Source organism: Artemia sp. Qi Xiang Cuo, chromosome 2 (genome assembly GCF_049724085.1).
Source record: "Artemia sp. Qi Xiang Cuo chromosome 2, ASM4972408v1, whole genome shotgun sequence".
Taxonomy (NCBI): domain Eukaryota; kingdom Metazoa; phylum Arthropoda; class Branchiopoda; order Anostraca; family Artemiidae; genus Artemia; species Artemia sp. Qi Xiang Cuo.
In genome coordinates this window covers 27,750,557-27,768,176 of record NC_142795.1, presented here as the reverse complement: position 1 = coordinate 27,768,176, position 17,620 = coordinate 27,750,557, and the positions used below count along the sequence as shown (strand labels likewise).

General features: G+C 38.0%; 1 protein-coding gene and 1 pseudogene across 1 annotated transcript in view; one reads left to right on the top strand and one right to left on the bottom strand.

The window, feature by feature from the left end:
* The window catches only part of brm (ATP-dependent helicase brm), a 134,781-nt gene that overhangs the window by 85,853 nt on the left and 31,308 nt on the right, over positions 1 to 17,620 (bottom strand). The window contains exons 6-7 of the mRNA XM_089100070.1: positions 6,988 to 7,130; positions 321 to 537 (exon numbers count right to left, since the gene is read on the bottom strand). Coding sequence (XP_088956196.1) covers positions 321 to 537; positions 6,988 to 7,130 — 360 coding nt within the window. The remainder of the gene's footprint in view (positions 1 to 320; positions 538 to 6,987; positions 7,131 to 17,620) is intronic.
* Positions 1,930 to 4,159, top strand: LOC148955078 (histone H2B-like; annotated as a pseudogene).

Sequence of the window (17,620 nt, the reverse complement as noted above, 5' to 3'; positions counted from 1 at the left end):
GGGGATCCCATTTCAGATAACATTTTTTAGAGATTCCCATTTCAGATTTTTCAACCAAGGTCCTTCTAGATCATAAATTTAAATATTTCCTAAAGTCCTATGAGCACCTGTCAAAATGTATTTTGTTTCTGAAACATATTTTACCGTCACTGCATATTTCTCTTTCTTTTAAATTTTAGTTTTTACTGAAAGCAACTGTTTTGTTGGTGTGTATTTACCTGTCTTTAATATCTATTTTTCATACATATCCTCCTCAAACATTAAAAATAGCGTTTGGTTTTCAGGTTTAGTATTTACTAAAACCAATTCGAGTTACTTACTATTGTTTTTGTATTCATCATCCTCCCCTTTAGCTTTGACTTCACTTTTAGCTTTTTCTATAGCTTTATTTGGATCTATTTCTGATTCTTCAGTTACAGCTGGTTCCTCTTCCTTCTTTTCAGTTTCAGGTTCGGATTCTTCCTCTGAAGACGTATCACCCCATTCCACTTTGGGTATATTTGGAGCCTCCCAGCCGGGGTGCTCACCCAACCAGTTCTAAAAGAGAAAAAAAATAATTCCCATAAAATTTGTCATATAAAACCATTAGACACGACAATATCTATTTTAGATTTATTTCTCGTGGGGGGGGGGGTGTTTGTGTTTGTTTGGGTGTTTGAAGCCATCCTTACTTACGTCATTGGCAGAAGGACTTACCGAATATTCAATTCTGTTTTGCAATTCTTCCTTCACAAGGTGGCATCTGATGCTTTACCGAGTCCTTATACAGCTATCTATAACGTTCCAGTGCGCCACTAGTAATGGAGTGAAAAAAAAAAGATAAAAGAGCACACAGCACTACTATCACTGCAAAAAAGTGATTCTCCTTGTTATTCAAGGCAGGGAAAAATATTCTAGAAGTATTTCGCTGAGGACGGCTCTTAGATATAGACCCGAAATATTCATTTAAGGTTTGAACAAATTTAACTATCTTGGAATTCCCTATTGTTTAACCTGTTGTTTGGTTTTCAAAAATATACCACCCAGAACAGGTTGTCTACCATGATTGGCTCCGCTTGGACGTAAATCCATCTGCTCACGATTTTTTTTTTTATTATATATGATTACTGAGCTTCATGCGACTTTTTCGAAGAATCTGTGAACCAAGATTAGAATACTGGGAATTATAGTGATGACAGAGGTCAACCATGGTTCTAAAAAAAAATTATAGCATGGTTCCGGGCGCTTCGAAAGACGGAGGATGAATTAATTAGATGTTTTCCAGAGGAATTTCCTACGGATTGTTTTGACTATCTGTCTAGCTGATCATATTTCAGACAGTAAGTTGTGGTTCTATTTCGCCTTCTAGGGCTATAATGAGAGGAAGATAGGGATGGCTAGGAAACGTTCCGCGGAAGACAGATTGCCAAAAATCGTCCTTTTCGGCCAACCACCTAGGGCCAAGCGAAAAGCAGGTTGTCCCTAAATTGGGAGGGAGGAGATCGTAAAGAGGGAGGCTTTGAACATATTTCAATAGAGGAGGAGCATGCGTAGTTGTTGACCTCAGGCGGCTTGGTACTGCAGTGAGTTGTTAACAGTAGTAGTATTATAACAAAGGTGACAAGGAGAGTACCAACTCATATAGTTGTCTCCACTCGGTTTCAGAAAGTCCAAATATAGGAGCACTAGCAATATCAATAAAATTTAGGGTAACTAGAGGTTCTTGGAGTTCCTCTGATGATTCACTGTAAGAAACTCATGGCTCAAAATAGTATATATTCAACGCTTCGTCAAAAACATTAAGGGTATCTAGAGGTTCTTGGACTTACTCTGATGATTAAGCGTAAGAAACTCACGGCTCAATATGTTATATATTCAACGCTTCGTCAAAACCATTTAGGGTAACTAGAGGTTCTTGGACTTACTCTGATGATTCACTGCAAGAAACTCATGGCTCAAAAAATTATATATTCAACGCTTCGTCAAAACCATTTAGGTTATTTAGAGGTTCTTGGACTTGCTCTGATGATTCACTGTAAGAACATCATGGCTCAAAAAATAATATTTATTCAACGCTTCGTCAAAACCATTTAGGGTATCTAGAGGTTCTTGGACTTACTCTGATGATTCACTGTAAGAATCATCGGGATTGAAGAATACAGATGTTACTATCAAACAATTCGTGGTAACAAACTGTAAGTAAGGAGCGACCCGGCTAAAAAAAAAATTTCCAGGACTGTTTGTATCGCCCCAGTAAGCCGGGCCCTCCCAAACAGCCCTTTTAAGGGCTGCCACCTTATTTTAAATGCTCTGTTCTCAAATTGCTTTCATTGCTCTTGGCCTTAATTTGCGAAATCTCGGGTAAACAAGAATCCATACTAAACCATAAAAAAAAAACTTCAATTTTCAAAATCACCTGTTTCGGAGGCAGTTTCCAATTGGCTTGTATAGAAAGTAATATCTATTGACAAATTTTTGAAGAGAATAGAAAAGGGGGCCTTGGCTTATTCATGACATTCCATCGAAAACAATAGAAAACATTTTTATAGGCTCGTGGCCCCCATTGGGGGTTTTTCTGGGGTATCTTATGATTTCTTATGATAGTCTAAATTGGCTTGTGCAAGAGTACTTTTAGATGGTTTTGATATTATAGAATGCCAAGCCAAATCTGACTAATTACTAAAATAGGTTTAATCATCATTTTTTCAATTTTGGCCTTTTTCTGTTATTATTTTACTACTTGAATCATACCTTTTTTTTTCCAAGGAACACTAGGGCTGTTTAGCGCGCGGCCGTTTTAGAGTTGAAGCAATATAGTTTAACTGAAACGTGACGTGTGGGAGATTGAAGGTGCTTTGTAGGAGGGTATTTAATCTATCTAGACACGGATACGACGTTCAAAATGAATAAATTTTTTCATGATGTTCACACTTTTGGCGAGAATGTCACGCAAGTTGGTGTCCTCAAAAAGTCCAACTAGATACGCTTCGCTGGCTTCTTGTCTGACAAAAACTTTACAGCTGTTTGCTACGATATTGAATTAAATATGACAGGAAGAGGAAAAGGAGGAAAGGGGTTTGGAAAAGGAGGCGCAAAGTTCTTCGTGACAATATCCAAGGAATCACAAAGCCGGCTATCAGAAGACTGGCTCGCGGAGGTGGTGTAAAACGTATATCTGGCCTAATTTACGAGGAAACTGTCTGGACTATCTGTCTTGGCTTTTTCTTTCTACAATTAGCCATGTCTTGATGCCTACTGGAAAATACTTTATTTTCAATTCAAAATCCCTCCTCCAATGAAAAATCCGTCGTTTCTAATGGCAAGCTGAAGGTGACGAGGAATGATACGAGTTTTTTGTTGTCCCGTGCAGCATTACCAGCAAGCTCAAGGACCTCGGCAGCCAAATACTTCATCACTGCTGCAAGGTAAACGGGTGCGCCTGCACCAACTCACTCCGCATAGTTGCCCTTTCTCAGAGGACGGTGAATCCTTCCCACTGGGAATTGGAGACCTGCCCTGCTTGAACGAGACTTTGCCTTTCCGTTCACTTTTCCACCCTTTACTCTTCCTGACATGATTGCTAGGATACGAAATTCACTTGGACTCTAATCATGAACAAATCTAAATTATATCTGTTCTTGAATAGCTACAGCACAAACTATTTATACTCCAGCCGGGGAACTCAGTTCCTCTGACAAAAAAATGTGCGAGAACTGTAGCTTGAATAAAATCGGGTTGTAACTTGTAAACGCTATTCATTTGACAATTAGATTTCGTAAAGGATTAATTTAAAATTGCTCAAATAAATTCAGTAAAAGCTTAAAAGAAAGCTGGTAAGGCGTCAAAAAATATGACTAAAACTGATAAGAAAGGAAACGAAGAGGAAGGACATCTATTAAATTTACATTTACAAAGATCTCAAGCACTTGCATCACAGCCGCTATGGTTATAGCAAAGCGCTGTGCATCTGGACGAGCTTGTACAACGAGCTCTTTAAAAATCGTTCAGCAAACGCCTCTCATCTAGATAAGTACAACAAGAGGTCCACCATCACTAGCAGAGAGGTTCAAACTGCTGTGAGGCTACTCCTACCCAAGGAACTTGCCAAGCACGCTGTTAGTGAAGGCACTAAAGCTGTAACAAAATACACAAGCTCCAAATAAGGGATTTTCCCCGTCTATTACCGTCCAATCAGTGTTTGCATCGCCCCACTGGGCCTAGAAAATCGCAAGAGGGCTCATTCTAACGGAAAGCATAAGTTTTAGTGCCCTTTTGCCCTTTTTAAGCGACCGAAAAAATCGGAGGGCAACTAGTCCCCCTCCCACGCCACTTTTCCCCCAAAATCGTCATATCAAAATTCTGAGATTGCTTTTTTGTTCAAAATAGTTGAAAGGCCTAATAACTATGTCTGTGGAAATAACATGACCCCCCCCCCCACAGTCCCTGGGGAAAGGTCTTTAAGTTATAAAATTTGCATTTGTTTACGTATAGTATTAATATTTTAGGAAATATGCATACATTTTTCAGGTGGGGAGGGGAGGACCAATTTTTGGCTGGGGGGACTTAGCACAGGGAGAATTTTCCATGGAGAGCAAATTTTCCAGGGGGAGGGGTGAAATTTTCAGGGGAAATTGCACACTGGGGGAATTTGCCGGAATTTCTATACGAAATTTCTTTACATGTCATGCTTACTCTTTACTGACTCGATTTTACGCGGGGAGGTGTTATGGGTAATTGTCCGGGGTAAATTTTCACCTGGATTGAATTTTCGAGAGGATATTTCTGTGAGGATGGGGATTTTTTCGTGGAGGTGGAGCCAGATTTCCTGGCGATAGTTAAAAAACGATCAGAAATTAAATAAGAAAAACAAGTTTTTTCAACTGAAAGTAAGGAGCTATGGTAAAACTTGAAACGAACAGAAATTATTACGTATACGAGGGGGGATTGCCCACTCCTCAACACCTCACTCTTAACGCCAAAGTTTTAATTTTGTCCCAATTCTTTAAAATCGACTTCTGAAACAGAAGGGTCGTTTAAATAGAACAATAAGTAACTTTTTTTTAAATGCCGAAAAACTAGAGCGTGAAGAGCGAGGTGTTGAGGAGGGGGCAACCCCCCTCGTATACATAATAGTTTCTGGCCGTTTTAAGTTTTACTATTGCTATTTACTTTCAGTTGAAAAAATTTGTTTTTTTTATTTAATAACAAATAAATCTAGAATCATTTGGAAAAACAAATTCGGACAAGATGCATGGAAAATATTATAAAGAGTTAACGATAAATATAATAAACTGAAAGCAATGAGAGCTGACTCAGAATAACCCAGAGTTCGTAAAATTTCGGCTGCTCTTAGATTTGACTCTGATATGCAAGACAAAGCACCGAACGACTTCTCTAGTAGATGGCAGATAAGAATTTCACTTGCGCGAGCCTTATACCAAGAACCCGTTCTTCTTTTACTTGATGAACAAACGAACTACTTCGACTTGAATGCAGTTAGGTTGCAGCACTGATGTGCACATTCCAGTTAGAGATGTGAAGTTTTGTGCAGGTTCTAATCGGGTATCTGACACAAGGCTAACAGATATAGTCATATAGCCATTGAAGATTTAAACGAACAGAAATTACTGTCAATGAATAAATAAAGCAATAAACAATTATTCGATGCATTAGCACAGAGTTTTACTAAACGTATTTGTATAAGTGCTGTAAATAAATTATGCACCAATTTGTTACCACCACGTGGTACTCCTAGGTATGGCATAAAGCCAATGGTATATTTAACAATATTATCAATCCTACATTTACAATTACCAACATTATCAAGAGGGCATTAATAGAACATTTTAAATAGTATCAATAACTAGCTTTAATTTGTTGGAATTTAAGGTATATAATGTTTCATGAATGTCCATACTTTTATAAATTATTTTAGCTTAATTTTGATAATAATAATAATAACAATAAAATTACATCAATAAACACCAGCCGAGTATAAATATACATGTTCTGACCTCTTCCACGAGCAACTAGATTCAAAATATTCCAGGAATTTTACTTCCACTGTTACGTAAAGCGCAAAAGAAATCTTTAGAAAATAATATGAAAATCAGCGGTATTTTTGCTGAGCTTTGAACTTTTCAATCGATGGATAATGTACACTGTAGTACTGTAGGCTGAAACAGCCATCTTATTTAAATTCTTTTCATATTTGTACAACGACGGTGATTCACTTACTAATTCAGATAACTTATATGTTGTTAACAATCTAACTTGTGAAACCCATCTGACTTTCAATTGACTGAACTTGATTGACAAAACTTGGACTCTTATTGTATTAAATAAAAAAGACGAGTTTTTTAAATAAAAGTAAAGAACGACATTGAAACTTTAAAGGGACAGAAAGTATTCCGTAAGAGAAGGCTTGCCTTCCCCTCAACTCCCTGCTATTAACGCTAAGGCTTATAGTGTTTTAGAAATAGTTGTAATTCCTTTTAAATGGTCCCTGTATTTGAGTAGTCGCTCCTAAAGAGTTGGGGCTAAAAGGCAAAGTTCGCAAAAAGTAACTTTCGGTTACAATTAGCCAAGGCCGTATCCTGGGGGGGGGAGGTTACCCGGTTTGAACCCCCCCCCCCTCCCGAAATTTTTCACCGAGTCAAAAATTAAACGAAAATTAGTAAAACCTAGGTAAAAATCAGTAAAATTAGTCGAAAACTGAGTCAAAAATTAGTAACCCCCCCCCCCCGAAAAAGTCCAAAATTAGTAAAAAAAAAACGAAAAAAAATCCTGGATCCGCCCTTGCAATTAGCCCAGGTCATTCCTTACTTACCGTTCGGTACGACGAATTGTTCAAACACTCGTTCCAAGTCTTCAATGAATTAGTGCTTTGGAAACACAAAAAATTGCTTAATCAGAGAAAAAAGAGGGAAATGCTTCACAGTTTTTGCTTCTTCTGCTTCCCTTGGGATAACAGTTTCTCATCTTAAAGATCAACTTTAAAAATTGTACCTGTAAATTGGATAGAAGTGGGGCATTATCTCCAGTCAAAGTTTGCCCAGTCGCCGTCTCAACAACCGTCACGTGAACATTTCTTTTTTGCTTCAATTCGCTCTTCTTTCGCTTTTGTTCAAGCTTATGTTGTTTCACCATTTCTTTGGAAAAAAAAATATTAGTAAATAACTTCAGGAGAATCAGTAAAAACTATTAGAAATGTAAGATCATGGTTGTTCCAATAGCTGCAATGTAGCCAAGAGTGAATCACAGTCAATAGTAACTGAACGTTCAAAACGCATTTACTAAAAAACACCTTGGTCAGAAATAATTTCCAATGGATACTGATTCAAAAAATTTTAAACAACATTCAAATTCAAAAGAATTATAATTTGAAATAATGGAAACAAATCTTTGAGAATTTCGGAAAGAATATGAAACCGGTAAAACATGACGGGCTTTGTTAATTACAAAAGGCACTAGATACGGAAATTCCCTTTTAAATAAAGCCTTAAACGTCCCTATGATCTTCCAGTGCCCCTTTAGTGGCGACAGAAAAAATATAAAAAAGAGATACATTAGTGCTTCGCATGCGAAAAAATGATTTCCCTTGCTGCTCAAGATTCACTGCAATTCTCCAAAAGCGGCTTTTCGGCTATGATGATTCCAAAAAGGACATAACCTTTATCATTGGTGACTTTAGTGCCATTGTTGGCTAGAATTATGCAAACCATGACAATTAGATGGTTATTTTTGGGGATGGGCAGCTAGACACAAAATGTGAACAAACAAGCGAAAACTTACGGAAGGTTAAGTGTTTTTCTTTGATTTTTTTTTTCCTTTTTTTGAATAAACTCCGTGTTTAATCTAACGCCTGGTAGAATAGTGCTCAACCAGGGCAATCATTGTAGTGATCTTGCGAAGACAAAGATCCGAATTTTACAGGATAATTTACCTTTGGATTAAAGATTTATTCATCCCGAACACATTCTTAAGCAAAGACCCAGACAACTGAAGATCAGATAGATTACATCCTCGTGTCTAAGCGGCGCTGGAAGTTACTAACACGGTTATATTGGCTAGTGGTGGCTTCAACAGCGACCACCCCCTTTTTATGTCTCGTTTAAACAAATTCATATATGATCACAAATTTAAAATAAGTGACCAAAAGAACAAGGTTATAAAGTGATCTAAGCAACCCAAACAACATACATTACCATTGTATCTACGAATATGTCAGAACCAAGGACAAACTAGCTGTCTACTCTGTCTAAGAATATTGACAGCCTGGCGAATAGCACCATGCGGATTACCTGCGACGTCGATTGCACTCGCTATTCAAAAGGTTAACCAAAAGCCTTGGATCACAAAGAAGATCATTTCTCTCTCTGATCAGAAACGCAATCTAGTCATTAAGCAAGGCGGTGAAAGTAGAGACCATTATAAGAAACTCAAACGGTTGCAGGGAAAGCCATATTCCGTGCTCACTGCACCTTCGTGAGGAAAAATATGGGCAGTACAAAACGGCATTCAATGAAAGTCACTCACACTTTAAGTATGAGCAAGGGAATTAGCAAAAAAATGATCCCGTGGCATGTTCCCTTCTTAACAAACATGGTAACCGGATGCATGCCATAGATTGAATCGACCCCACATGGAAAAAGCCAAGGCATACCTTGTAACTTAAATTCAGTTTGTCAGTCCCCCTGATTCATAAGTACTTTTAATATTCCCTATGATCGATACAGACGGAAGTCCACCCACTCTTTGCTCGAAAATGGAAGCAACTATCAGAGATATGAAAATAAACAAAGCTACTGGATCCAAAAGAATATAGCCGGAACTTCTGAAAGTCAAACCCATCACTGACCTATATCACAAAATTGCTATAGCTGTTTGGCAAGTAGGTTTCTACCCCTCACTTGGGTGCGATGCCAAGATACCCCCTATCCAGAAGAAATACTGAAAAAAGCAGTTTGCTACAACTAGACCACCAAATCATACCTTTCATGCCGCTAAAATACTGACAGGGGTTATGGTCGAGGAGATCCCAACATACTCAGTAACTATTTTAGAATGCTAAGCTGGTTTGTAACCAAATATGTCAATGATTGATCAGATTTTTAGTCTGTCAGCCGACCCAAAATACCTTGAACTCAACTGCAGTATCTAACACTCATAGACTTCAAACAGGCGTTCAACCTTATCTGGAGAGAAGATACATGGCACATTCTACTTTGCCTGGGTATCTCATTCAAATTAGTCTCCCTGATCAGAGACATGTACACGAAGTTCAGAAGCCTTGCTATGTCTGGAGAAAGGCTTACCGAAACTTTGAAATATCGACCAGTCTTTTCCAGGGTTGCTTGCTGTCACCGAAGCTCTTCAATCTGATTGTAATTAAGTCCTTCTGCTCATGGATGACCCATCAGGCGCCTTCACAGGATGAGTAATAACAAATAAGCTATCTTAACCAATGACAAAGACTATCCACCATTCCCGGTCTCAGACCGACATCATCAATTCGATGATAACAATCTTTTTGGGATGACCACCAAAACCTCGAAAACAAAAGCCATACCCTGCTCACGTAAACCCTCATCCCATGTGAGTTTAAGTCTCTGGCTTGATGCTGATAGTATAGAGTGGGTGAAGGAATTTGCCTACCTTGGCGGCTTACTCAGCTCTGACAATAACCACTATAAAGAGATCAAGAGACAATTTGCATACTCGACCTCGTGCTTCAAAACTACGGAGCCGATCTGGAGCCACAAGAACTTATCGACAATACTGAAAGTGAGATTCGATTATAAAATTCGAATACTCATTATCACCATTCATGCCTGTGAATCTTGGATTCTTAAAACAGATGGGCAGCGCTGCCATCGAGACAAAGACACCCCGGCGTACTGCTGGTATCACTTACCATGATAGAGTAAAAGACCACAATAGGTAAATTTGTTTTGCACAATAGCCTAGCCCAGACTTTATGGTTTAGATCACAAAATAATTTGCTCCTTATTACATCCCAAAAATTATTCTCCCCTTTGATCTGGATCTCCTCAATAGCCTTTAAAGCAGCTATCCTCTAGTTCTTGCATGCAGGAATAATTTGTAATGCAGGCGAAGTTCCGTAGTCTCATACAGACCATTTATTGTCCCCATTCTAATGTCCTTCAGACAAGAAAGACATTAGATACATGAAAAAAAAACACATTGGGCCCTGATATTAAAAAAAATAAAATTACCAAAATAAAATAGAATGAAATTAAAAAAAAAAAAATTACCTTCCCTGTTTACTAATTTCATGGCTTATTCATTCAAAGCCTTATGTGTTTTTTTTCCTTTTTCATCCACTTCCCTCCTTGATTTTGTTTTTTGCTTGGCTTGCAATTTCTTTAAAACTATTATTACTCGAAAAATAATTATCATGGACTATTAAGGCTTGTGACAGCGAAAACAATCTGATTAGGTATTGCTAATCTTAATTATGTTTCCTTTTAATGTTGTTTGTTTGTGTGGGGTTTGACGCGTTCGACCAATAGGTCATATGCGTTCAATCCTTTTGATTCTTGAGTATTGTTCACTTTGTATAAAGCTTGGTTTGGGACCTAGTTAAGTATTAGACGCACGTAAGAAATACATTAGGGGAGCAAAAATGTGCGAGAAATAATATGAAAAAAAGAATATTCTCAGTTCATTTATATTTCTAGACAATTAGTTTTCCAGAGAGTAATTTCCAGACACAAATGAATTGTATTTGGTACTCAACTTTCTGGTGTAGCAATTCTGTCCCTAATACCATTAACCCCCCTCAATATCGGTAAAAGCTCTAAATAATATGACGTAAAATTGCAAATAATGGGTTTTAGTCCGCCTCCCTTCCCTAACCAAACTTAAGGGTGCGCTGACGATCATAACCATTCCTGGTTCCCCCATTCACAACTCAGGGGAAAAGTCCAAAGTGAATCCCTCATACATTAATGTAAAGAGCTCCCAATTCCCTCGAAAACTGCGACATAAAAATGTTCCTTTTTGTGACTCCCCCTCCTACACCTTCAAAGTCTAGCCTGTTCGTACCCTAAATACACTATAGCTCTATTATGATCACATCAGATTCAAACCAGTTGGATCTAATCCGTAGAGCTATTAAATAAATTGAAAACAGATTTCTTAACGAGAAGTAAGGAACAGGATGAAAACTTAAACAAACAAAAATTATTCCGTATATCAGGGGGCTGCCCCCTCCTCGACCCTTGCTCTATACGCTAAAGTCTCAAAGTTCTTTAAAAATACTTCACATTCAAATTCACCGCCCTTTGTGTCTGAGCAGTCTTTCTTGAGGAATTGTGGCAAAAAGTAAAACTTCACCGTAAAGACCGACAATATACCAACCCCTTCTAATATACAGAATAATTTCTGTTCGTCGAAAAATGACTACTTTGATAAATCAGAGCCTGTGACAGCCAAAACAATCTGATTAGGTTTTATTGATCTTCATTATGTTTCCTTTTGTTTTATTGGCTATTATTCACTTTGCATAAGCTTTTATTTGGAAGCTGCTTAAGTATACAAACGTTGGTAAGAAAAACATTAGCGGAGCAAAAATGTGCGAAAAATCATGTGAAAAAAGAATATTCTCAATTCATTGATATTTCTAGACAATTAATTTTCCAGAGAGTAATTTCCAAACGCAAATAAATTGTATTTGGTACTCAACTTTCTGGTGTAGCAATTCTGCTGCTCCTTACTATCAGTTGAAAAAAAAATCGTTGTTTTTTATATTTAATTTCTTGACCAATTTTCAAATTATGCCAGAGAATCTCCTCCATGTAAATTTCCCCTGGACCCCCCCCCCCCTCAACCCTCGCTCTTTATGCTAAAGTTTCAAAGCTCTTTAAAATACTTCTCATTCATATTCACCGCCCTTTTTGTCGTAGCAATCTTTCTTGAAGGATTTTACAAAAAGTAAAACTTCACTGTAAAGAGGGACAATATACCACACTCCCCCCTAATATACAGAACAATTTTTGTTCGTCGAAAATGATTATTTTCGTGTATCAAAGTATGTGATAGCCAAAACAATTTGATTAGGTATTACTAATCTTGGTTATTTTTCCTTTTGTTTTATTGGATATTATTCACTTTGCATAAACCTTGATTTGAAAGCTACTCAAGTATGCAAGTATGCAGGAAAGAAAAACACTAGCGGAACAAGAATATGCGAAAAATAATGTGAAAAAAGAATATTCTGAATTCATTCATATTTCTAGACGATTAATTTTCCAGAGAGTAATTTCCAAACACAAATAAATTGTATTTGGTACTCAACTTTCTGGTGTAGCAACTCTGTTGCCATTTACTTTCAGTTGAATTTCGTTTTTAATCTAAATTTCTTGACCGATTTCAAAATCATGCCAGGAAATCCCCTCCGTGTAAAATTACACCTGAACACCACCCCCTTCCCCAACCCGCCCACGCCCAGAAACTATCCTCCTCGTGGAAAATTTACCCTATGGAAAATCCGCTTTCGGTTAGATACAATCAATCCTGGGAGGAAAAACAACAAATAAACACGCATCCCTCATCTTCTTTTCTGGCTAAAACATATATTTCCACATTTTTTAAAGATAGGAGCTTGAAACCTACACAATAGGATTATTTGATATGCTGAATTTGATGCTGTGATTTTCACTAAGTTCGCCCGACTTTTAGGGAGTGTTTCCCCTACTTATCAAAAATCAGGTTTCAGTTACCATAGAGCCGATAGGAGCGATTTGTAAAAAAAGACAAAACAAACTAAGGAAATGAAAAGTAAATGATAATGATGTAATAGTTTAATGTCATTAAAACGTGTAAAAATTGCTCTTCTGTTTTTTACTCAAAGATTATTTGAGAGATATAAAGAGATACTCAAAGAGATATCTAGTATGAAGACCATGAAAACCGGTTATTGGCTCATGTTCGCGATACACGATCTTGAGTAAATCCGTTACCACCAAATGATTAATATTTTTATAATTTTTTTGACTTTTTTTCTCCATTTTTTTGCCAGTTAGTTTGGCCTCTAATTTCTTATCAATACTTTTCCATTGCATCGATGTTATATTTTTTCTCTTTTTTCTGTTCAATGCTTGCTATCGAGCTATTCAGAAACAAATATGGTAGGCTAAGCAACTAAACAGCACAGCTTCTGTTTAAGAAATGATTTGGATAAAGAGAATTCTATATCCGTTCGTATTTTAATTACTGATATCCAAGGAAGTAATTTCCAAATACCAATACGTTGAATTTGGTACTCAACTCTCTGGTGTATCCTAGTAAACCAAAGAAACTGCCATTGAAGAAACCTCAAGGCCAAAATGAGGCTATTTGAGTGCAAAAACTGCCCGGCTAACTACTCTTCAGCAATAGTATGGACACTGGGTGTTCACTCCGCTGTTTCACGTTTTTCAGGAGATCCAGAATTAGTGTCGACAATTATATTAAGACTGATTTTTCTTCAACAAAAAGAATATGTAAAAATTAAACTACAGAGCTGAATCATGTTGCTCTTTTTTGTATATTATAAAAACACAAATTATGCCCAATAGTCTTCACACTAGTCACCCCTAGACCCCCCCCCCAAAAAAAAACAGTCTCCTCTACCTTTTATGAAGCAAATACAATGCATCACATTCGATCAGCAGAATTAAAAACATACAAAAGTAATCATATGATTACGATAGCCGAATCTCTCCAAAAAGAAGACTGAGCAACTTTATATGTGACAATACAGAATTTGAGGTTACAAGGTTAAACGAAAATGATAGAACATTATTACGTTTCGAACTAAGATACAAGGAAACGGAAACACCAAACGACAATCAGTGAAAGACGTAGCAGCGGAATCTTCCTAGGACAATAGCTCAATTATAGGCAGCGCAATAGCGCTGCCTTTGTAAAGAACAATGTTGGCGCAATGTATTATTTATTTGTTTTAGACCAGGGCACTTCGTATCGAAGGATTTGTCATAGAAACTTCAAAAAAGGCTCATTCCATTGGAAATTCAAAGGGCTAGTGCCCTTTTTAATAGTCGAAAGTGATTGGGGGGCAACTGACCCCCCTCTCACGCCCACCATTTCACCAAACACATCCAATAAAAATTTTGAGATAGCCATTTTATTCAACGAAGTAAAAAGTTCTGGAAATTTGATCTTTGAGGATGACAACCCCCCCCCCATTGCCCTCAGGGCAAGGGTTGTAAGTTATGCTCTGGGGGCATATAAGGTTTTTATCGAAAGCATTGTCGTAACAACTTCGAAAAGGGATCATTCGATTGGAAATTCAAAGGGCTAGAGCCCTTTTTAACAGTCGAAAGTGATTAGACGGCAACTAACCCCCCTCACCCGCCTACCATTTCCCCAAACACATCCAATCAAAATTTTGAGATGTCCATTTTGATCAACGTAGTTAAAAGTTCTGGAAATTAGGTCTTTGAGGATGACAACCCAACCCCCCATAGCCCTCAGAGCAAGGGTTGTAAGTTATGCCCAGGGAGCATATAAGGTTTTTATAGAAAGCGTTGTCGTATAAGGTTCTTATAGAAAGCGTTGTCGTATAATCTTCAAAAAGGGCTCATTCGACTTGAAATTGAAAGGGCTAGTGCCCTTTTTACTAGTTGAAGTGGTGGAGGGCAACTAACCCCCCTCTCACGCCCACCAAACACATCCCCAATCCCCAAACACATCCCATAAGTATTTTGAGATAGCCATTTTGTTCAACGTAGTAGAAAGTTCTGGAAATTAGGTCTTTGAGGATGATAACCCCCTTAGAGCCCTCAGGGCAAGGGCTGTAAGTTATACACTCGGGGCATGTAAAGTTTTTCTAGAAAGCGTTGTCAAAAGTAATAACAGTCAAAAGTGATTGAAGGGCAACTAACCACCCTTTCACGCCCACTATTTCCCCAAACACATCCAATCAAAATTTTGAGATAGCCATTTTGTTCAAAGTAGTTTAAATTATATGAAATTAGGTCTTTGAGGATGACAACCCTCTACAACCCCCACGGCAAGGGTTTTAAGTTATGCCCTGAGGGCACATAAGGTTTTTATGTAAAGTGTTGTCGTAGAAACTTCAAAGAGGGCTCATTCGACTGGAAATTGAAAGGACTAGTCCCATTTTTAATAGTCGAAATTGATTGGAGGGCAACTAGCCCCCTCTCACGCCCACCATTTCCCGAAACACATCCAATCATAATTTGGAGATAGCCTTTTTGTTCAAAAGTAGTTGAAAGTTCCGGAAATGAGGTCTTTGAGGATGACACCCCCCCACAGCCCTAAGGGCTAGGGTTGTAAATTATGCCCTGGGTGCATATAAGGTTTTTATAGAAAGGGTTGTCTTGGAAACTTCAAAAAAGGCTCATTCGATTGGAAATTGAAAAGATTAGTCCAGCTTTTAATAGTAGAAAGTAACTGGAGGGCATTTAACCCCCCCCCCCCTATCACACCCACCAGTTCCCCAAACACGTCCAATCAGAAATTTTGACAGCCATTTTTTTCAACGTAGTATTAAGTTCTGGAAATTAGGTCTTTGAGGATTTCAACCCCCCACAGCCCTCAGGGTGAGGGTTGTAAGTTATAGCCTGGGGTTATATAAGGTTTTTAGATAAAGCGTTGTTGTAAAAAATTCAAAAGAGGGCTCATTCGATTGGAAATTGGAAGGGTTAGTGCCCTTTTTAATAGTCGAAAGTGATTGAAGGGCAACTAACCCCCTCTCACGCCCACCATTTCCCCAAACACGTCCGATCCAAAATTTTGAGATAGCCATTTTTTTCAACGTAGTTCAAAGTTCTGGAAATTAGGTCTTTGAGGATGACAACCCGCCACAGACCTCAGGCTAATGGTTGTAAGTTATTCCCTGGGCGCATATAAGGTTTTTTATAGAAAGCGTTGTTTTAGAAACTTTAAAGAGGGCTCATTCGATTGGAAAGTGAAAGGGCTAGTACCCTTTTTAATAGTCGAAAGTGATTGAAGGGCAACTATTCCCCTCTCACGCCCACCATTTCCCCAAACACATCCAATCATAATTTTGAGATAACCATCGTGTTCAACGTAGTTTAAAGATCTGGAAATTATGTCTTTGAGGATGACAACCCCCCCCCCCAGCCCTAAGGGCTAGGGGTGTAAGTTATGCCCTGGGGGCATATAAGGTTTTTATATAAAGGGTTTTCGTCGATTGGAAATTGAAATATCTAGCCCACTTTTTAATAGTAGAAAGTAATTGGAGGGCATCTAACCTCCCTTTCACACCCACAATTTCCCCAAACACGTCCAATCCAAAATTTTGAGAAAGCCATTTTTTTTTCAATGGTAGTTGTAAGTTCTAGAAATTAGGTCTTTGAGGATGACAACCCGCCACAGCCCTTAGGGTGAGGGTTGTAAGTTTTTATTTTGTAAGTTGTAAGTTATAAGGTTTTTATAGAAAGTGTTGTTTTAGAAACTTCAAAGAAGGCTCATTCGATTAGAAATTGAAAGGGCTAGTGCCCTTTTTAATAGTCGAAAGTGATTGAAGGGCAACTAACCCCCTCTCACGCCCACAATTTTCCCAAAAACATCCAATCAAAATTTTGAGATAGCCAATGTGTTCAACGTAGTTTAAAGATCTGGAAATTAGGTCTTTGAGGATGACAACCCCCCCCACCCAAAGCTTCTCAAGGCAAGGGTGGTAAGGTATGCCCCTAGGGGTATATAAGGTTTTTATAGAAAGTTCTTTTGTAGAAGCTTTAAAAACGGCTCACTTGAACTTAAATTGAAAGGGCTAGTGCTCTTTTTAATAGTCAAAAGTGATTGATGGGCAACTAACCCACCTCTCACGCCCACCATTTCCCCGAACACATTGAAGCAAACCCCCTTGAAGAAGAAAGACGGAAAACCTGGTTTTGAAGGTATTCGTCCTATTTCACTCACTCCCATTTTCTCTAAGCCATATGAAAGATTCCTCACAGATTGGCTAAAGGAGAAAATCCTGCCTCTTACTGACCTGAGACAATTCAGGAACCTCAAATCCACTTCTACTTCTCATTACCTTGGTTTTCTTAGTAACTCAATTGGAAAAATTCTTGAAAAACCTAATTGCTGGCTAAATTTAATTTCCATTGACCTTCAAAAAGCATTTGACCTTGTCAACCACAATATTTTAGTTGAGGAACTTGTAACTGATTTCAATATTGATTCTTTCCTGGTTAAATTGGTTGCCTCCTTTTTATCAAATAGATCACAAGTAGTCAAATATCAGAGTTATTATTCCAGCCCCCTCCCTGTACACAATGGAGTACCCCAAGGTACTCTCCTCGGTCCCCTCCTTTTTTCTGTCATGATAAATAGTATAGATAAGGAATTTCCAGACGGATGGAAATGTGGCTGACCTAACGGTTGTTGAAACCTGCTACCGAAACTTAGTAATTAACCCTATGAGTATTCTCAATGATATGGCAGATGACGCTGCGGAGTTAAACATGAGAGTAAACCCCTCTAAATCTATGATCATACCAATTTGTTTCCTTAAAGCCTCAACCCTATCCCCCCAGATATTTCTATGTCTTCCTTTAAATTACTTGGGATTACAATTTCCTCTAATTTAAAGTGGGATATCCACGTGAAAGATATTGTC